Source organism: Sinohyriopsis cumingii, chromosome 1, assembly GCF_028554795.1.
Source record: "Sinohyriopsis cumingii isolate HCF-2022 chromosome 1, ASM2855479v2, whole genome shotgun sequence".
Lineage (NCBI taxonomy): Eukaryota > Metazoa > Mollusca > Bivalvia > Unionida > Unionidae > Sinohyriopsis > Sinohyriopsis cumingii.
Window position 1 is genome coordinate 81,190,823 of NC_142961.1, and position 22,764 is coordinate 81,213,586.

General features: G+C 33.5%; 1 protein-coding gene across 3 annotated transcripts; it reads left to right on the plus strand.

The window, feature by feature from the left end:
- The first annotated feature begins 82 nt into the window (after positions 1 to 82).
- LOC149807220 (tax1-binding protein 3 homolog) lies at positions 83 to 21,730 on the plus strand. 3 transcript variants are annotated; one of them, XR_016422039.1, is made up of 5 exons: positions 83 to 156; positions 4,248 to 4,400; positions 7,222 to 7,299; positions 8,425 to 10,144; positions 10,208 to 21,730. XR_016422039.1 is itself a non-coding variant. In XM_089963732.1 (4 exons), the coding sequence occupies exons 1-4, from the start codon at positions 106 to 108 to the stop codon at positions 8,605 to 8,607; spliced, it is 465 nt and encodes a 154-aa protein (XP_089819858.1). In that variant the 5' UTR covers positions 83 to 105; the 3' UTR covers positions 8,608 to 21,730. The 3 variants fall into 3 exon arrangements, 1 of the variants encoding a protein (XP_089819858.1); XR_016422038.1 differs by having other exon boundaries at positions 8,425 to 10,136; positions 10,198 to 21,730; XM_089963732.1 differs by having other exon boundaries at positions 8,425 to 21,730.
- Positions 21,731 to 22,764: the final 1,034 nt, after the last annotated feature.

Here is a 22,764-nt window from a genome sequence, read left to right on the forward strand (position 1 = left end):
GCTTATAATTTATATCTTAAATGTTTTAACGAATTTTGTAAAATTGCAGCAGAAAAAAATCGCTCTGGCTGTGGCTTGGAGAATGTAAACATTGTTGGGAGAAAGATGCGAATGATGGCAGGTCACACGGCTGGGGATCCTTTGGAATGTTTCAGTGTATGTGTGACAGATATCACACCAGATATCATCTTAGTTATAAATAGTATCTTCATATTTTAAGACAGTATTGTGTGCGATTTTCGAACGTGATTTTCAGATATTAGAAATCTGGTCTGTCATTTGTGTGTGTCGGGGGGGGGGGGTGTTGTAGCCTCAACTGACATTCGATGGTCGGGTTCTTGCAAACACCGCAAAGACGCTCACACACACACAGTAAGATTGCAAATATGTTTTAGGAAAGTATATTACTGGGTTATTTAATTAAGTTATAAAATATCGTTGTAAATCCACAAAGACAGCACAGAGATATTTTAAACTGGTCAATGTTAGGAATTCAGACTGTTGATTCCACTTTTATAATATATGATTTAAAAAAAAAAAAAAGATGTCTCTTTGCACTCAGAGTTGTAATGAATCATGGTAAATATAGCGATCACCAGCCTGACTTCGATGGGCGTGGTCACGGGGTGGCGGGGGTGGGGGTCCTGGTCTGGTTGGCAAAGATGGATGTTTGTTGTCGATTTATCTAGGTATCTCCATATTCAGTGCTTTCTACGACAAGATAAAATTGATATGCTTGCTACCTAAATTGCTATCATGTATACTTCTAATATATTTGTGTTTTAAAAGGAAATTTCAATGCCAGAACTCATGACATCAGCGATTAATTGGAAAAGATGAGTTTTAGGAGATTAATACCACAGTGAAAATAGTGATATATTTATGCAGAAATAATAATCTTAGTATATCAAATGGAAGAGGTAGAGACAGTACAAGTGTCAGTTCTACGACTTTTTAAAATACATGCTATTCATTATTTCTGTTGTTTCAAGAAATCCTCTGAAGTATTGCAATGATTTTTGCATACATCAACTTTACCAACTTTTTACAGTTCGCTACTCCTTGCACAGGGCTCAGGAAAAATATATATCCTCTTGTCCTGACTGGATAAAACTTGAATAAGATTTTACTATGTATTCATCCCTGGATCGAGTAGATTCAGATTTGCATCTCGAGTATATATCTGAGTGTGTTTTTTACTCATAAGAAGTTCAGCATCACTTAACATTTTGGTGTGCATCAGTTATGAATAACCTTTGCCTAATTTTCCTACTTATCAGTATAAAACATGTTGCAAAGGATAGACTTCATTTTGCTTTAAACAGGTATCTTGTGTAAGCCTAATGCTAAAATGTGTAAATATTATGAATGTTATGTTGCATTTTTCACCTAACCCTTGATTTCTTAATTAATGATGTTCACATTTAACAGTGATACTTTTAAGTAATTTAGGCATCATTTTGATATGGGGAATTTTCCCTTTCAACAAGCTATCACACTTCTTTATTCAATATGACCTCTGAGAAGTTAAGAGACAGAGAATATTAGCTTAAAAATTTCATCTGGTAAACCATGTTACAATTTTGCAAGGTGACTGGTATTTTCAAGACCGAATTTTTATTGATGCATTGTAATGTCAAAGGGTAGAGTCAAGCAGATATGGATTTTATTATGTAATCATTTTTCAGAAGAAAAATGTTGTCAACTTACATTCAGAATAAGTAATCTAAATGTCCTGTGTCTCAGCCAAGTCCCAACAACTGTCACACAGTGCATGCTGTTGTAATCTATTGATAATGCAGTGAATGCCAAGATAAAATCTGATTGGTTGAAATATAATTGTCATAATGACCTAGAAATGTTCGCACTTCTTTTGTCCAATCAGCAATCTTCTTTTTTATGGTGCCTGTTCATAGCTTGCAAAAATGGATATTTGACCAGTGTGGAAAATGAATATTTGACCAAAATGGATCATTTAGGGCACATGTTGAAAATTCAGATGGTTGTAATTCTTCTTTCAGATGCAAGTTATGGTCAGTTTTTCTTATGAAAAGTAATTACATATTTATCCAAATATATACTGGCCTATTGATTTTTGGGGTGATAATATATTGAAAATACTAGTGATCTATGAGACAAGTGCAACAGTGTCTGGTCAGTCACAATCATAGAATTTTTGACATTTTCAGTGTGTTAACTTCTTCACTATCCAACTCATAAAAATGCATGATAGCTTGTTTGAAAAAGAAAATTATGACACCAGATCACTGAAAGGTTTCGGTGTTAATGCTAAAACTGCTTAAAAAAAGCATATATATGTGAAGCTTCTATTTCTAGAGCTACAATCATTGTCTCTTAGCGTATGTTTATCTATGGAGCCATATATTAGAACAATATGTTCATTGATTATCAAGTATGCACCTGTGGTTCTTTAGTAAACTAATGGAGTAGTTTACTGTATGAAGTATAATGTGAACATGCTCATTCCAAGAATGTGAGCGCTTAAGTTAATTTCTACTTTTGTTTCTACCTCAGAACTTAGCAACATTTTCTTGTTGACAGTAATATGACAAAAACCAAGATGGCAAGAAAATAAAAAGGCTGATTTTATAAAAATTATTGATACTGGTAAACTAGAAGAGATTAGTAATATGATTCAGGATGCATAAAATAGTGTATGATCCATATATCAGAATGACATCAACAGTCTTTATTCATTAGTCTCATTATTATTTAATGACACTACATCATAAAGTTTTGTAATGTTAGCAATAAAGTTTGTTATAAAAATAACAAATGATAGCTTGGAACTAAATGCCAAAATGCTTGCAGAAACCATGCAAGAAATATAGTAATAACCAAACACAGACAAATGTAACAAATCTTAGCCATCCTGATTTAAGTTTATATCAATCAAGCAGTTCCCATTGATCTTTAATGAAATTTAACTTTGCATATCGCAAAGACAACACTTGATTTGGTAATACATTTGCATAATGTGAGAGTTCATTTCATTTCTACACTGCCATGGTGGTTCTGCCAACCAGAACTCTGTATGTGTTTAATTGTGACATCATTTGGGGTTCCTCTGATGATACCTATTCAGAAATGTATTTTGTCAGCAAAAATGGAATATTCTTATCATTATTTGTAACATAGTTTATATCAGTTTATAATTATGCATACAATTTAGTGGGATTATCTATTTGGGGAAAGGAGAAGTGTGCAAATATATTTGTAAACTTTTACCTAACTAGGAATATCCTATTAATGATACATCTTTCATCAGAAGAAATACATGTATGAGATATATGTATATGATCTATTTGTTAGTAGTTGTTGGTTGTTAGAATGCACTGCAGAGATAGGGCAAAGACACAAGAAGACACCACAGGACATGTAAAGAATGTGCAAAAATGTAGGATAATAGTGTATTACTGTGCATCGTTTACAAGGAATTTAATAATTATGTATTGTCAGTGAGCTCATCACATTTCATTGGTTTCCAGTTGCATGCAGTCTATGGTTGATTGACTCTGCAGTGTTGTTTTGTCCATGGTTTGTCTTCATGATTAATGCAGTGTTTTGAAATTTAGTCCTCATGTTTCTCATAATAGTTAGGAAATTTTTTCCAGGTCTTTAAGCTTTTCTTTCATTCTTCATTTCTTTCATCAAGGTTAAGCCAAGTCACTTGTACTTGATCTGTTGAATGATGATCTGTTCATACTTTCACTTTGAACTGGCAGAGATGTTTTTATCAGTTTCAGTATTGATGATAAACTTAATTCTAAAAGTACTCCTTTGTGAAAAAAATTTCAGTAAATGACCTGGATGTAAAAAGTATACATCTAGCTTACAAGGTTTCGGTAAAATCCTTTAAGCATTGTGGCAGGGGAAGTATTGAAAGGGCACCGACAGTTATTCACAGGGGCAACACCAGTATCCCTTGATAATTATAAAATTCTTCTAAGATATATTAAATGAGTTTGGTAAGTAAAATAAGTTTTTAGTGTACTTTCTTTTAGCAGAGAGGGAATAAGTTCACAGTCCACATGTGACATGTGGCAATAAACACTAGCATGATCATCCAAGTTTTCGGAAAACAATTTGACTGCCAGACATTTCCTTATTCCAGTTTGAATAGAGCATATTGTACATTTTGAAATATTATGTTGTTCAATTCTTGTGATTAGTACAAAAACTCATAGAAGAGAAAAAATGTATGAAAAGGATTAAATTTCTTTCAGATTCCTATAGTTCTACATAAAGACCCTGACCGCAGTGAGCAAGGAAATCCTGTGTTAGGTCCAGATGGTAAACCACGATACCGGTGTGGATTCAGAATAGGTGGGGGAATTGATCAAGATAATACAAAGAGTCCACAGGGTTATCCTGACAAGGTAAGTGAAGTTGTATCAGATATCTATATTTCATTCATGTGATAAACCCAAACAGATAGGGAATCCTTCCATTATTAGCAGTGCCTTGTGTCTCCCCAGTCAGTTTTTTAAAACATCCAGTGTTTAGTTTTACACTATAATTATTGTACAAAAGGTAACTTTAAAGTCAGCAGTCATGGGTTTTGAATGCCAAAAGAGATGTAATTTTTACCCAGAAATTATTGAAAATCTGAGTTACATAACCCATATAAACAGTAACAACTCCCGTCAGTTAACAGACCTGTGTGGCTAATGGTAAAAGTAATTTTAATTATGCACCCACAGTGATAGCACATTGAACATTATCACACTTACCATTCTTGTGCATTCTTTGTTAGCACATTGAACATTTACACACTAGTCATTCTTGTACATTCTTTGTTAGCAAATTGAACATTTACACACTTGTCATTCTTGTACATTCTTTGTTAGCAAATTGAACTTTTACACACCTTTGGCTCTTGTACATTCTGTGTTAGCACATTGAACATTTACATACTTGTCATTCTTGTACATTCTGTGTTTCCAGCATTTACTTATGTCATTCTTGTACATTATCTGTTTCCAAAATTTACATACTTGTAATTCTTGTAGACTGTGTTTCCAGCATTTACATACTTGTCATTCTTGTACATTATGTATTTCAAGCATTTACGTACTTGTCACTCTTGTACATTATGCGTTTCCAACATTTACATACTTGTCACTCATGTACATTATGTTTCCTCAGTATGATTCACATTGAGAAAGTAAAGATTACTTAGCCTCAATAGTAAAGGTAGGCACATTTACTGAGACACTTTTAGGATTTGTAAGGCAATATATTGTGCAGTTACAAAGGTCTAGTATAGACTTTATATTAAATACCCCCCTGGTTCAGATGTTACTTTCACCTGTTGGAATTTTGTAGCAGTTTATTTATATAGGTTTCAGTTAGATACTAAATAATTCTGATACATATCCATTAGAGTAATATAATGTATTTAGTGAATCAGTTATTGCAGTTTATACCATTGATTTACCATGTCTGATTATTTAATATTGTATCCCTCTTTTTCATGGATCTACATTATGTCAGCATGTCATTGGTTACTGTGTTTCCTTGCCATTCTCTACATTGGGGATCACACCTACTCCTTAGCTATTCTCTTAGGCATTAAACTCATTCCATTTGTTTAAACAATTTCTCAAGCAGTCAAATAGCAGTATATTGGCATTAGCATCACTGTTAGGCTGCATATCCTGGGCTCCGTTTACTTACCTCTGGATACCATGGTTCAGTCCACTTCTACTTTATTCAAAGGTCATGCTACTGTTCAGTTCTTAAGTTCACAGCATCACATTGTGCCACTTCATTTCCAGCTGAATTGCTCACTGACAGAATTTACAACTTAAACAGCAGTGGAACTGATCCCTAAGAGTGAAATGTTTGATATATTTCAGTTAAAAGCTAATTGAATTTTGTGTTACTCTGTTGTAATAACTGAATAAGGCACTTTGTGGAACAATGAAACTCGTACCAAACTTGGAAGATTGAAAATTAGAAAATTAGTAACGAGGAACCCAATGTTGGGTGATTTTTGCAATGTTTTGATAAATGCTATTTTACTATCAACTTCATTGTTTATTTTTAAAAATGCTTATATACTTGTTCATGGACATACATGTGCATCTAGTAAACAATTAATACTTATATGATTTTGGTCAAAACTTATATATAACTGTGATAATATTTTCAGCCAACATACATTTGTATCATTAAATGTAATCATAAAGAAAATTAATATGATAAACTATAAAGTTTTATATCTGATGGAAGTGTCAACCTAGCCAGTGAATCATAACAATCACTTTTCTGTGACAGCATCTTTGTTCATTAACTTGATGTCAGGTTATTTGGATGGAAAGAAATTGTCAATATTCATGTATAATTTATTAAGCTGTACTCAGTCAATGGAAATAGAATGATAGATAAAGGATATTTCTAATTATTCAGTTTAAAAAAATACAAATTAGAAATGATTCTTGTCATCGTTTTGATTGCATTGAACCAGCCATTTGTGATTCTAAAGTACCAATTATGAATGAGTTGCAATTATCATGCCTATGTTACCTGATGCCTTTTTGTTACTTACTGATTATAAATGATTTATGGTTATAGTGTCTTTATTTGTACACCTTTGTTATGTAAACAACCGCCATTGTTTATCTGGTTTTGGGGCATCGTGTGATACAAATTTTATAATCGTGCTAATTTTCTCTGGAAGACCACACAGTTCTGATGCATAACCAATTAAACATTGTAACAATGGAATGTTATAACAAAGCATTTGGTATACATAGTAATTAGTAATTTCGCCAGGCAAATCAAGCTCATATGTTCTGCCAGAGAAAACATTGTATCCAAGAATATAATAAACAGTCTTTACTGTATGTCTGTTGTGCACATAATGCAATGTTTCTTGTTTCCTTTGATTTTGTGGCAAGAGGAATGTCTGCATGCAAGGACTGCACAATTAAAGCAAACTTAACAGTTTAATTTATGGAAATATATAATAAAATCCATATTTTCCTTTTCAAAGGGAAATCAGTTATTAGTGATATCAGTCGCAACTGGAAAATCGTATATGTGTGTGTGTGTATATATATATATATATATATATATATATATATATATATATATATATATATATATATATAAAGACGATGTAAATTAACCAGTACATGAACAGTGTTTAAAGTAATTACATAACTATATTGGATAACCATGATTTATTTTCAGGGTGTCTATGTTACATACATTCATGAAAATGGTCCTGCTGCTAGATGTGGTCTTCAAGTCCATGATAAAATACTGCAGGTAAGAATAACAGGTAGAAGTAATGAATCACAGAATAAAATCAGAGAGATCAGAAAAGAGCTGGCATCCAAGAAACTGATAATCGTTGAAAGCGAAAGACAAGAAATATGGAATAGCTTTTCTTCTATAAAGAAAACACCAAACATCAGTCTTAAAATAAATGGGTGATTATTCAAATATACAAGATCAATCAGTGATGTATCACTGTATTCTTCCCATCAGGCTACTGTCAGACAGTGGCTTTACAGGCTTAGTCTCATTCTGAACACTGTATTCAAATCATGCAGCTGTTAGACAGTGGCTTTACAGCCTTAGTGTCATTTTTAATACTGTTCAAATGAAACAGCTGTCAGACATTGGCACTAAACTTTAGCTGCATTTTCTTTATGTTACCAGCATAAGAAACAATACTTATGCTGTATTCTTTGCGTCAGACTACTGTCACAAAGTGACTCTACAGTGTTAGTCTCATTCTTTGTGTGCTACCAGCATAAGAAACAACACTTACACTGTATTCTTAATGTTGGCCAGCAGTCAGACAGTGACTTGACACTGTTAGTCTCATTCTCTATATGCTACCAGCATGAGAAACTATGCCAAAACTTTATTCATCATGAGAAACAATATTTATACTGCACATACACAGTATTCATGTCAGACTGCTGTCACACAGCAACTCCATAATGTTAGCCTCTTTCTCCATATGCTACCAGCATGAGAAACAACTCTTTTGCAAGATTGTGAAAAGGGTTGGTTAAAAATTGCTTTACTGTATATATTACAGTTGCACAAAATCACTATGTTTGATTCTGTGGTAAGTAAATTTTTACACATGTTAACTTATAAATTATGCAACATTTCTTTAATAATTTGAACATTTTACTCCCCAGGATGCACAGAAAATATAAGTGATTCAACAATGTTATACCCTTCATAGAAATATTAACACTGTAAAATTATTTTATATACTGGTTTTCCATAGGCAAATTGTTGAGTCAATTTGTCAAGACAAGGTAAAAGTCATAATATAGACTGTAGTACTATAACAAGGCAACATTATGCCTAAATAATAATAAAAAACTTACTGAAATATTCATACGAGTTATGTCATTTATTTTCTTGCAGGTGAATGGACATGATTTTACTGTTGTCACACATAAAAAAGCTGTGGAATACATTCAGAGAAAGCCAGTGCTAAACATGCTTGTGTACAGGAAAGGTGTGCCCCATTATCAAGATGGCAATCATCATACTCAGTTCCAGTCATATACACAGTCCCAGGATTACCCCATGCAGGCACAACACTGAGATGAAACAGAAACACAGAAAGAGATTCATCTGACATCTTTTCATGGGTTGTGTAACAGTCATCATAGATGCTTATTGTCAGTTTGATGATCTTCAACAAGAGAATACAGATCAAATGGAGAAGTGGATGTTTTTCTGTTCTCATATATTTGTATGCTGCAGGTGGATGTAGTTCATACTGAGTCTGAATATAAGTATATAGATATAGAAATGCCTGCAAACCTGGACCTTTAACAGAATGGTAAGGACACATTCTGACTTTTAAAATGATACATTGGTATTTTTATTAGATGCGTGCATATAATATTCAGACTGTTACAGTCGTGTAAGATTGTTACATTAGCTGCTTTTCATGACACTTCTAGAATGGTGCATTTTTGTATTCTCTGATTTTACATAATTATTATGGCCACTCTAAATTCATGTAATATAAAATTAGGCATTGCTTAAATTACAAGCACAACAGACCAACTTCTCATGATGTCATGTATGCAGACTTTAGACATTGTATGACGTGCTGGAGATTTCTCACCCACTGGTATGTGCACATTCTTAACCTGTGCAGAACAAACAATACCACATTTCATTGTACATCTCAAGATTTCTTTTAATTATTTTTGAATTTAATATGTAATGGATGACTTTAATTTTGTTTCTTCAAAATTTTTGGACTGGTTTATCAATAATCGATTGATTTGTTTTTTGGTTTTTTTTCTGTCTCAACTCTATTCCTGTTTCATGATAAAATTCTGGTTGACAACATTGTTTCAATGTATACACACTCAAAAATCTGTACCATATATACTCATTTTGAGGTCCATTCCAGCTGCATGTTGTATAGACCTAGATCTGCCATCACATATTGCACCAGTAGACCTGGGTCTGAGCAGCTTGTTAGGATTAATCAGTAGAAAAATCAACATAGACCTCAACTGACTATGCATTATATAACAGCAAATCATGGTGTATATTTTGCAGTTGCAGTCAACGTGAATATATATGGTATGTTACTGTGGGGATTATCACAGATTTCACTTCTGTTACAAATCAGCTGACCTAAAACCACTATTGCTGTTACAGAATAAATAGTTTTTTTTTTCTTATCACATGAAACTTTTTACTTTAATAAATTCTTTAGTGGACAAGTACCCCTGCCCTGGAGACAGACTTAGTGTATATACTCATATAAGCTGACTGCTTATACATCAACCCCTTTCTTTAATAATAGTGATTAGATATTTAGTTTTTATTCTTAAACCTTATACTTTTTATGTGCTGGATTTCAGCTTTTGGAGAATTGTGGTCCTTGATTGCCACTTTTAAAATTCAACAACTCTGAAATATTTTTTATGGATAGTTCATATGGCATTAGCATACAGTTTAATGACAGTCGTTGTAAATCTGCAGGATGTCATTTCATGTCGTGTAAGTCTGTAAAGCAAGAAGTAACATCCATAGTCAACCCATTGTATAGATTATTGCTTTAGAGGAGAGAAGTAAATATCAAGCATAGAGCTTTGTGTGTGTGTGTGTGTGTGTGTGTGTGTAGAGACAGGTAAATATCAAGCATAGAGTTTTGTGTGCGTGTAGAGAGAGAGAGAGAGAGAGGTAAATATCAAGCATAGAGCTTTGTGTGTGTGTAGAGAGAGAGAAAAGGGTTATGTTTGTTGTCTTGTCTGTGACAAATACCATGCATGTTTATAAAAAAAATTCTGCCAACATAGGTGACTGCACAAAATAACTGTAGAACAAGGATATCATATATTCTTTACATTCCCCATTTACCAGAGAAATAGGGAAAATCTTTAAATGGTCCAGACAGAAAAACAGTAGCAACTGTGTACCTTTTCAGTGAGTAAATACCATTGATAGGGTGAGTTAGCCATTCAAAGGTTTGTGTGTGAAACAGATTTTTTTTATATTAAATGTTTGAATTCAAATCTGTGGATAAAAATGCCAGTCATTTTCATTTTGGAAAAAGGCAGTGTGCACAACAGTTTAAGGTAAACAACAGTTTGCACAAGAAAGCTGCATATCCTATGTTTTTAAAATGAACAATACATGTCATCTCACTTTCAATTTATTGCTTGAAACTGTACTTACTATTTTTATTGATCAAAAACGATGTTTCATTAAAGAAGAGACGCATCTGGTGAAGCATACCATATGTACTCAGCTATAAGTTGAATCCAAATGCAAACTGCACAGACCCAGATCTGCCATTGCATTATGCACCAGAAAGATCTGGGTTTGTGCAGTTTGTTAGGAGTAATTAGTAAAACAAATAACACAGATCCTAATCTACAGGTGCATTATGCTATGGCAGATTAAAATCTTTTTTGTTTGCAGTTTGACCCAACTTATAAGAGGGTACGTATGATAGATTGTGATTACATATTCAGTTTTAATTTGCCATTGCAAAACAAAAATGTGGTGATTAAATGCAGTACATGTCAGGATTTATTTAGTAATGTTGAGGTTTTGTTTATGAGGTCAGCTTCCTTAGCATCACATTTCAGTTTTTCTTTTTGCTGCATAGTCCTGAAACACCAGTTGGCAAAAAATAGTCACATTGACCTACGCTTGGTTTGTGCATAACTTGCAGTCTTATAATTTATTTAAGTGCTTAAGTTTTAAACTGTGAAAGGTGTGGAAAATAAATGCTTTTTTAACTTTCACACATACCTTTGTTCATTTCCTTTCTAATGAAATTGATAACCTGGATGCAGATTTGAACCAAGCAAACAGATGTAAAGTTTGTCCACCCTTCATGTATTGGAGGACTTACGAGTACTGAATGTGCTGAGCTGTTTAGCCTGTAGATGATTTCTACAGAGGCCTAGGTATGCCTTAATTTTAGTGGGGGAGGGGGGTATATTTTTTGTGGAAATTAATAATATTTAGTTAACAAATACATGCATTATTGATGAAATTGCAACTCAGAGTAAAAGATTTTTTACACGTTATATGCTGATATTTCATACATTAATGCACAAAAGCTTCCATACTTTTTATTATTGAACACAATAAAGAATAATATTCTTACTAATATAACTTCAGTGCATGTTTTTCCCGGTGGTTCTTACCAGGGTTTTCCTGGGTTCTCCTCCACCATTAATACTGGATGCCAAGCATAGCCTATCTTGTGCTGAAAAATGGCATTAAACCCCACGACAACAACAACATGGTTTTTTTCCTTGCATCCATGGAAAATGTTGTTAAAATTGAAGCTTTTGGATATGAGATTAATTAATTCCTTCAAGAACTGGGTTCATGGGTATATAGGTCAAATCAGGATTTGATGAGTGCTGGAAAACATGTAGCAAATTAAATGACCTGATTACAGGCAAGTAATTCCAAATTGCATGGGCAAGAAATGTGCAGTTCTGTCCGCATTTAATGTGATGGCAAGAGGCAAGAAATGTAATACATGGGATGCTGGTGAGTCATGTTTATTTCCACTATTTGAGGCATTCTTTCCCTTATATCTGCTTATAAAGTTGGTTTACTTCTGTTAAGCCCTTTCTTAGTATAACCATGGTCAACCCGTAGCATTGCCAATACATTTAGTTGTGTTCATTAATTTTTTAGCATTACAGGTCATAGACCTATGTTGGCCTGGAGGTTTGCCATAAAACTTGACGCACACATTCATTCCAAGATATCGTTGGTCCTGAATGAAGATGGTGTTGCTCAGACATATAATATGACCACCACACAAGCCATCTTGAAAATCTTGTTACTGCTACTCCTTCTGAATGGAAAGTCATATCAACATCTGGTTTTTACTAAAAAAAGACTTTTAATAATGTTTAGTTGATTTGTAATGCACTATAGTCGATGAGCTTTAATGATTTGATATCCTTTAAAAATTAATGTGTTAAATAATCATGGTTTTGCCTAATTCAGGATCCTATAACTCAAATGACAATCATCCTTCTTGGGTATGTAAGTCAGATAATTCAGGGTAATTGCTCTCTCGCATAGAGATGCTGCCTGGTTGCATGAGAATTAGAATCGTGCACAGTTTGTATGAATTCGTGCACTTTGAGATTAGTGATATGCAGAAACTTGCACAAATTGGCTGACTCCCAACATGGTTCATCTTTGGGTCATGATTTCGTTCGGCAAAACTCACTAATAATAGTGATGATGACAGTTTTTAAAGTTTCAAAGTACAGTGGTCCTCCTCATGAACGTCCCCCTGACCAGCAGACACTCACTCTTTGCATCCAGAATCCCTTGGCACCAATGACTTTGTGTTTAAAAGTACCCCTCAAGAAAGGCCACCCCTATAACGCGACCAGCGGCCAACATTAGTGCACAAATGTAAAATTTACCCCCTCACAAGTGGCCACATTTTATAATTAATATGTGTCCAGAACCAATATTTAATTACATTAACGCAAGTAATCCGATTATCATCCCTGATGTCTTTTTCCAGATGTCACGTTTTCGTTACTGAAAGAAGTGTTGGCTAACGTACATGTATGACACTACTAAGGTTATTATAACATTAACACCTACATTTGCAGGAAATGGGGTCAGCAATGTTTTGATAGAGCTTTGGCCTTCACACAGTGGTTGTTTTTTTTTGTTTTTTTTATTGCTGATTACGACTGCACATAATTGTCAAGATCATAACATGGTCAGATAGAAAGACAAATGGGGTCAGCAATGTTTCGATAGAGTTTTGGCCTTCACTCTGTGTTTTTTATTTTAATTGATGATATGACCAGATGTAATTGTCATGATCACAACATGGTCAAGTAGAAATGGGGTCAGCAATGTTTTGGTAGAGCTTTGGGCTTCACATGGAAGTTTGTTTTTTTTTAAATTGGCGAGTACAACCAGACAGAATTGTTATGATCACAACATGGTGAGATAGAAATGGATTCAGCAATGATAAAGCTTTTGGCTTCACACAGAGGATTTTTTTAAAATTTATTTTTAAACTGACGATTACGACCAACATAATTGTCAAGATCATAATGTGGTCAGTTAGGCTAAAAATAGATTTTGTGGATTAACACACACTCAGAAACAATTAACCTTGAACAAAACAGGGTATCAGAGAAACACCAAAAAATCACATGACAGTACATGTATCACTTCTTTTATAACAAGGTTTTTCATTTACAAAAGTTATGTCTGCAAAATTAAAGTGCAGTACTGTACAATTAGCAACATAGGAATAACTCATTACAAAACTTTAACATGTCATCACATAAACAAAGAAAAAATTCTTTAGAAGGAAAGTAAAAGTTATTCGACTTGACGACAATAGTAAGAGTTCACTTTCTGAAAGATTTTTTTTGTTGGCAAGATTTAAATAAAAAAGATTGTTAAAAATAAGGAGAATATTCTGTAGCAGTGGGAAAATAGAGTAAATGGAAAGAGAACTATTTTAAATATGAAACAACATATGTACCAAGATTTAAATAATGGTTTCGTAATGCACATACCAACAATAACCCACTCACATTCCACACCTGACAATAAGAACTATTAATTTATGTTACCTTGAAATAACTCTGTTCTTAAGACAAGAAGAACATTTTAATAATTAATGCTACTTTTAAATGAAGATATTAACTTCTTTAAGTTATATGTAGCTTTTCTATTATATACACATATACATACACATCTCACAAAAAAAAGTCCCCCTCTGGAAGGGCTACCCATCCTATAATGCCACTTTCCCGGTGCAGAAGGGGTGGCTGTATAAGAGGGAGACCACTGTATATAAGATTATTGGAGCTGGGAAATGGTTACTGGAAATGCCAGTGAGTAACATTGAACCTGAAAATGAAAATGATAGCACTTAAAGAGAGAGTGAAGGATATTTAGGTGTTAGTAAATATTGAACAATGGCAGTATTCCATCCCCATTTCATTTCCATCTTCCCCACTTATTTTGATGAGAAGGGGCCAGCTACCCTCGTTAGTTAAAATCATGGCAGCATCTCTGCATAGATAATTTAAGATAATTATCAACTTACACAGTCATTATCCTTTGTACCAGTAATTGCCTGACTACTGGTGTGCAACTTTTGATAATAGTTTTGTATTTGCACTCACGTAGTCAAGTGACTGGCCATTGATAATGGAGTTTACTGGCAGTGTGTGTTACATATATTTCAGTCATTTATTTTACCGATTCAAAAAGTGTAACACAAATACATTTTATTTTGAGCAGATTCGTAATGATCATTTTGAAAATTGGAAATAACACAGTCAGAAAACAAAATATTCCTTGTCTGGCTAGCCATGTGTTGGGCTGGCTATGAAGATTCCAGATTAACAGGGAAGACAGGCCAGTGGAAAATTTTTTATACTTGGCTACAGGTTAGTGGATCAAAAGGTAAATCTTCCATATTGTTAAAAATAATTAGATCAAGTTATCAACAGGTGAGATTGGGTAGGGTGAAGAGATGGTGTATAATTCTTTGGGCACCATATTACAATCTATTATTTTTATTTTCGTTGTTGTAGTAGTAGTAATTGTTGACTATGATATAATTGTGTTTTTTCTCAACTTGGTATTTTCCAGAACATGTGAAGAGAATAATTTTGTGAATGAATATTGCTTTTAACCATGGAATGTTCTTTTATTTACATACATACAATATTTTCTGCAAGAAAAAAAATAGTTTCATTAATAAACCTCAACTTATATCGATGCTGCCCTATGATTTTCTCTTTTCTGTCTATCCGAGTAAAACTTCCAATTTTACTGGTTTTGAAAACGTGAATAAAAACTGTTGGATTTTTAATTCATTTGTATTTGAAATATTTCTCCAACAATGAACAAATAGTTTGCAATTGGAATTTATTACATTACAAATTATGCATTGATATTATTTAATCAGTATATTTCTGCAGTAATAGACATCATTGTTTTGTCAGATTTAATACAGATTCATGCATACAGTCCTCAGTCTGAGCCGTTTCTGCAATCTTCATAATTGCCACAGATGAACTTAAAACCACATTATGTTTTTGGCATTTAGAATGAGTATAACTTAAGTAGTTTCATGGTTTATTTAAATTCAGAGACTGACGAGTTTTGACATTAAATGAATACTGTGTAAAATTAGGTACTTTTACATTTCATTGATATTAATTTTTTAACTTCTGTGAGGACAGCACATGTTTTTGGAAATATTTTGTGATGCTATCATGTGTTTATCCTGATGCTATCAAAACTATCTGGGGAGATGACTGGATTGCATGGTCGTCTCAGCATGGGGTTTTCATTAAATGATTTCTTATGATATCTAGTTGGTCTTTAATGAAAATGGTGCCAGTTGGATGGCCAATTTGGCCACAATGGCAGCCATTGTGAAAGCAATATCAGCATGCGATTTTCACTTGAAGACTTTGTATGATATCTGGTTGGTTTCAAATAAAAATCATTACTATTTGCTGTCCAATATGGCTACCTATCATAGCCACTATGTTGAAAATCTTAAGGCTACTTCTAGATGGAAAGTCATATCAACAATGGATTTTCACCAGAAGACTTCTTATTGGTATCAAATGAAAATGGTTTCAATCTCACATCAAGTATGGACACTATGGCAGCCATCTTGAATATCGTGTTATTGCTACTCCTTTCAAATAGAGAGTCATTCAGACATGGGGTTTCTGTAAAGAAGGCTAATTATGAAATCTAGCCAGTACAGAATGAAATGGTGTTGATCTGACCTCAAATTTGGGTACCACAGTGAACATACTGAAAATGTTGTTGCAAGTAAAACTCTTGAATGGGTGGTCTCTCAACATGAGGTTTTCACCAAATGTCTTCTAATGGTGTCTAGTTTGTTCTAGATGAAAATTATAACTCGAGAATATCAGAGATGGTGTCATCACTCAGCATTTACAACGAAGAAGTGGTCTAATCTTGAATTCCTATAAATTCTTTTAGGATTGTGAATTTTTGTTCTTGATTATTGTTTTTCTGTTACATCACAAAATCCAAATTCCATTTTCTTACATCTTTGGATGGCTTTCTTTACCCTCAGCAGTTTCATGCTATCTTGTTAAATTCTATAGTAAATAACAATAATACACATAATATACTGCCTCATTATGGGTATATCACATACTCCAGACAGTGCATTTGTTATATTGAACTTCATATTTCCATTTCGGTTGATGATTCCTTGATTAAAAGTGGTTCTGTTGCACATGAGCACATATATGGCTCTATATTGTTGTGGTCAGTGCTATATGCACAAACATGTACACACAGTTTCTATATAACTTTCATATACATGGAGTTATATTTTGCCTTTCTATTATTATTTGCAGTGCATTGTAATTCACATTATGGGTGAAATTGGAATGCCATAATTTAATTTCTGGCTTATTTGTGTATGTTTGCTCAAGGGCCATTTGGTCCTATGGCAGATAAAGATTGTGTGCATGTGTGTTATTGGTGCATTTTCTGTTGTTTTTCACAAGAAAACTGGGTGCTTATGGTTTATATATTGTATGATTTGTAATATGGTTTATATATTGTATGATTAATAGTGCTATGTATGCCTATCTAGCTGTATTATAAATCAGGATGCATGTTTTTTATTCTTTGTGTTTACCAGTATTTATTTTGTCATGCTTTTAGATGAATTTTTCCTTGAAACATGTATAAAATTGTGAATTATTTTGTTCATTAGGCCTTTACTTATGTAATTGAAATATTTTGTAGACTCAGATTATATTATGTTGAGTGTATGGTATGTCTTTAATACATATTTGTTAGTCAAACTTTTTCTTAAATTTTAAATACAAATGGTATTTCTGAGCGTTTTTGCTTGTATGTGATAACTCCTGGAATTTCCAGGAGTCATCTGGTAAACCATTAAAACATCTTCTCCACCAGCTGGGAAACCAGATCTTCCATTGTTTGATACTTCAAGTTTTTTGTGAAAATTCATGATGGTTGTGTTGTATTCCCCAAAGCCCCTAAAAAGGATTCTGATACTATTCTACAAGTTGCTTTCACTTAGAATGGATTTGATGATATAAACTTTTTCCAGAATGACAAATGTATTTGATTCACGAGTGATCACTCTGTTGTCAGCTTAAGCTAATAAATAAAATATATTGTCTACTGTTAACTATCCATTAACCGTTAAATGTGTGTGTGATATTCTATTTGGCAAACAGTGACACCACCAGTGTCATTTCAGATCTCCATTGCAACTACATATTTATAAGTACCAGTGGAGATCACATTATATCTCAGCTTTGAAATCGCCCCAAAAACAACTTGTTTAACAAATACAGTGACACACACATACACAGGTGCCCCAGGAACCCAGGTTAAGAAGTTGACAATTACATGTATGATATTTTTTAATTATTAGTTTTACTGGTCACTTGCATTACTCACCTGGTCACTTGCTATACACAACTGTACAAGAGAAATGCGTTGAGTAAATTTGATTTTAAGGTATTAAATAGAGATTCTTGAAATACATTATTCTAAAAAGAATTTAACATTCACAAGTGAAATGTTTAGCATATTTTTTTTTCAGCTGTACATTTTTATTATATTTGGTTACTACATAATCCTTGAGTTGACATGTATATTCAGTGCTATAGTTTAATTACATTTTCTTTATATTTGCTTATATGCAGTGATATCTGACAGGGTAGAGAAATGGATAAAGTGTGTCATACTAATTGATTTTAAAATTTTATTTTTATTTATTCAAGTGTTTGCTCTATAGCTGAACACAGTTTCAGATATTTTCATTCATTTTCTTTCCTTTTGTTTGAATACATAAAAGTTATGAACCGATTAAAACAGATGCTTTTGAGAATATAAGGACATGTTGATTAAAACAAAACTCCGCTTTGCACTGCAAATCTCCAGCATCAGAATCTTGTACCTCTGGTACACATATTTGCAATTCGGTCCTATCACATGAATGTTTTGTGTTTGGTGATTTTCAGATTATTTTTATCATAGAGTCTGAAACAAATTCATATTAACCAGAATGTGATAGCAGTTACTTGGCTCATCTCTACAAAGCTTTTAGTAGTCTCCAGTAGCTATGATAAACATTAATTATCAAGAAGAAATAAATTCAGTCTGTATTATTCTTGACAGTGACATCTTGTCCTTGTTTTTAACTCGAGTTATTTTAGTAATTTTGTTATCCCTGCATTTTTTAAAACTTCACTTTTAATTAGCATTCTCTAGCCAGTAATGTGCTTCTGTGCTGTCAAACCAGATCCACATTGTGACATGTCACACATGACAAAGGACAATAAAGAAGAACATCATTTTCCATGGTACAAATATTTAAAAAGTGGAGAACAATTTTTTTTAAATAAATCATTGTTCTTAAATCTAATTAAAAAGCTATTATTGCCCACTCCATAGAAACCAAATTTTACTTGGTGAGAGTCACTGGCTTTGAGTAACCTTGAAGTGACAGCAGTAGAAAAAGAATAGTTTTCACATTAGTAATAACCTTGATTATCCACTACTGATGAGGCCTCATGCATGCAGTCCACCTCTCAAATTCCCATGCTTATTCATGTGTACAGTACACATTTGATCTGTTGAGGGTAATCTAGCACAGCATACAATGTATTCATGAACATGGAAAGTTGCCACTGAATCACCATTTATTCCTACTTTCAAATGTGTATATAGCATGGAAAATACGTGGTCATGAGCTAAATAGAAACACTTAACCTATGTTTGTAAAAAAAATGTAGGTCACAGTGACCTTCTATGGTTGTAATTGTGTAGTAATAATAGAGATGATTCCAGCTATTAAGTTTCATGATTCAGACATAAACACATAAACAGCACCCAATTTATGAGTTTTAAACACAAAATTTTAACAGTCACAGAAACATGAAATATTGATCATTGTAACATCTGTTTGCATTAATGGTGTGACACTTGTTAAGGTGCATTCCTACACCTAGGTTCATGATTTAAGGAAAGAACATGGTCCACATAGCTTACACAAAACTCTAGTGGGCATGAGCTAAATGCAGAAACTTAACTGAAAATTGTAAAAGATTCATGTCATCTTTCATGAATCTAAAATATAGGCCATAATTACCTACTTCAGCAGTGAGGTATTTAAGATACATTTCATCACCATGTATCAAGATTAAAAAGATGTAGTATATAGTAGGAGTGCAAAACAAATGTGGTCATGAGCTAAATGCAAAACAAGTTCACTTAAGCCAGTAACCTGTGAATTATTGTAGGTCACTGTGACCTTTTTCTGTATGGGTGAGGTGTTTGGTTGTTATGTTGAATTTGACAGTAATTTTAACACATTATTGGTTATATAATGTAGAGGCAGGAGCTAGGTGCCTTTTGGAAGGAGATTCAGAGACTCTGACCTAGGCTGGCTGGCCAGATATCAAAAGCATCACTCTTGCATTAGAAATCCAAGCCTCAAGATACTGAGCTACCGAAGCTTCTTTGGGTGTGGTAATAATAGAGATGTATACAGTCATAAGATTCAGTGAATCTAGCATGTACAGTTCAAACAAAATTTCCCCAATGTCAGTGATGTGTGAAATATGAGTTGCTGTGACCTACTTTTGTGATGAGAGTGTATTACTCATCAAGATGCACTGTCACACCAAGTGTTTTATGATTCCATTGGCAACAGTCTATACACCTGATGCAAAAGGCCTAATGTGGTTTGGAGCAAAATTCTAAACCTTAGCCTAAGCCAGTAAAATCTTTAATATAAGTCACAGTGACATTTTTTTTAAGAATGTGGTACAAATGTAGATGTATTCAGTAATATAGTTTGATGATTCTTGCATGAACAGATCTTCTGAAATGAAACAAAATGTAACCAGCCAGTAAATCATGAACTAATAGTCATAGTGACCTACTTTTGTGATATGGTTGCATCCTCACCAATTCTCATGATTCTGTGTACAGTGTGGTATGTATACAGAGTTGAAAAATCCCTAAGCTAATAGTAAAAACAAAAACGTAAAACTAATCACACACACACATACATAAATATAAATGTTATTACATACATTAACACAGGGCTACAATGATCCCCTATGTTTTGCTAAGGCAAGTTAAAAAAATCTGAAAAATGCTGACAATATTTGTATGCCCCAGCCATATCTGTAGAGGTTGGATATAATGTTATCCATGTCCATAGCATTGTGTCACAACACATCTGTCAATGGATTTCTTTTCCTAAAACATTTGTAGGACATCATGGATTGAAACCAAATTTGGTATATGCTTTTACATGAAGAACTGCTGGTAGGTTAGATTGAGTTGTCAACTTTTTCCAGACAGATTTTAAGGATTTGAGGCCTCTTTTTGAATTACAGTTTGGTCCTTCAGTTTTGCTTGGTAATTTTTGTGGATTTAAGCCAAATTTTTGTATGAGGCTTATCGCTAAGGATGCCCTGGTTGAGTTAGTTTTCATTGTTTTACAATCAAATCACTGAGTTATGACCCTTGTTTCACTTGGAACCTTTTCCATCAGTTTCTACTCATAAACTTTGAAGGATTTAAAGGGTTGATGAAGAATTACATTAAGAAGACCTAGATCAGCTTCAGTTTTTCACCCATTTCCAGGCATATTTTACAGAGTAATGGCCCCTGTTGGACTTAATATTAACCTCAGTTTAAAACTCATAGACATGTGGAGGACTTGATGAATTAGAATTAAATATTGTGGAAAGCTTTATATGAAAATGGTCAGGTTTGATTTTCACCACTGTTGAGACAAAATTTGATGAAATTATGATGGTCCCTGTTTGGCTTAGAACTTTTCCCTTCAATCCTGAATACATCTAGTTTGAGTAATGCTCTCCACATTCCTGTAACCATCTGATAAGTGAGAAGAATTGTTTCAGTATCCATGCTGTGATGGTAGGAATTGGACCAAAAATAGAAAATAGAAGGGTTGTTGTCATATTAACATTACCTTATCTTACTATACCTTTTTTTCAATTCACTTGTTGATAATTTACAAGCCACTAAAATGAATTAGTTCAATAACGTGTACAAATGTGTTTATGTTCAATTCATCAGTACTTTTTGTACATTATTTTATAGGAATTTCTTTATTTAATTAAATATTGTTTCATTGCTTTGACTGAATTTGTTATAATATTTAATAATAGTTATGGAACGATTTATATGCTCTAATGCGTAATGGTTTTGTGATTTAATCAGTATGATTAAAATCAGATCTACTTATGATAAGTAGATGGGAAAGGAACTGATGATTGTTCATGTACAGCAGTAGTGAAGGGGGGCACTTTACGGACAATGGGAATTAGCATTACAAGACCCCTTGGGGCACTTTACGGACAATGGAAAATTAACATGGAGAAAAATCGTGGGGCACTTTACGGACAAGGGGAATTAATATGGAGAAAAATCGTGGGGCACTTTACGGACAAGGGGAATTTAACATGGGAATAGAGTTTGGGCTTGTTTAGGGACAAGGGGAATTTAACATGGGATTTTTTTTTAAAAAAAAATTTTTAAAAAAGGGGTAGGCAATTCAAAAGACTATCTCTTTTCGAGAAATATGGCTGGCCCTGAAAAGGGCCTTTGGGTTTTCTTCTTCTTCTAATTTCTTCTTTTTCTCCACCAACTTCTTATTTTATCTCCAACACTCTTTCTCTTCTTTTTTTTCTCCTTCTCTTCTTTCTTCTCTTCCTCCTCTTCTTTCTTCCTCTTCTCATTTTCCTCTTCTTTTTCAATTTTTTCGTTCCATGTTCTTATTCTTATCTTTTCCTCTTCATCCTCCTTCTCCTCCTTGATCTCTTTCATGACACCACTAATCTTGTCCTTTGCTTTCCTTAAATTGTTAATTTCCATCTTTACACGATGGGGACTATAGGAATAATGGTCTTCAACGAGTCTTATTAGCATCTGTTCCATTATTCCTAAGTTGTCTAAAACGTCTTGCAAGGTTTGTAATTTGTCCATTTGGTTTGACGCCATCTTCTTTTTATTCTTTGCAGAATGGTTTGAACGACCAACACTGTGGGTTCTTATACGAAAAGCGCGAACGTGAAGGAAAACATCCCCCTAAAACATAAAATGGATCTTACCTAGATCATGACCCAACAACGCGCGCACGTGAAGGAAAACATCCCCTACTTTTTTCATATA

Excerpts from the sequence above, each read along its gene's own strand:
- LOC149807220 (XM_089963732.1), top strand. The coding sequence starts at position 106 with ATGCGAATGATGGCAGGTCACACGGCTGGGGATCCTTTGGAATGTTTC. Across the intron at positions 157-4,247 it reads ATCCTTTGGAATGTTTCAGT|ATTCCTATAGTTCTACATAA; the intron begins GTATGTGTGACA and ends AATTTCTTTCAG. Across the intron at positions 4,401-7,221 it reads CACAGGGTTATCCTGACAAG|GGTGTCTATGTTACATACAT; the intron begins GTAAGTGAAGTT and ends ATTTATTTTCAG.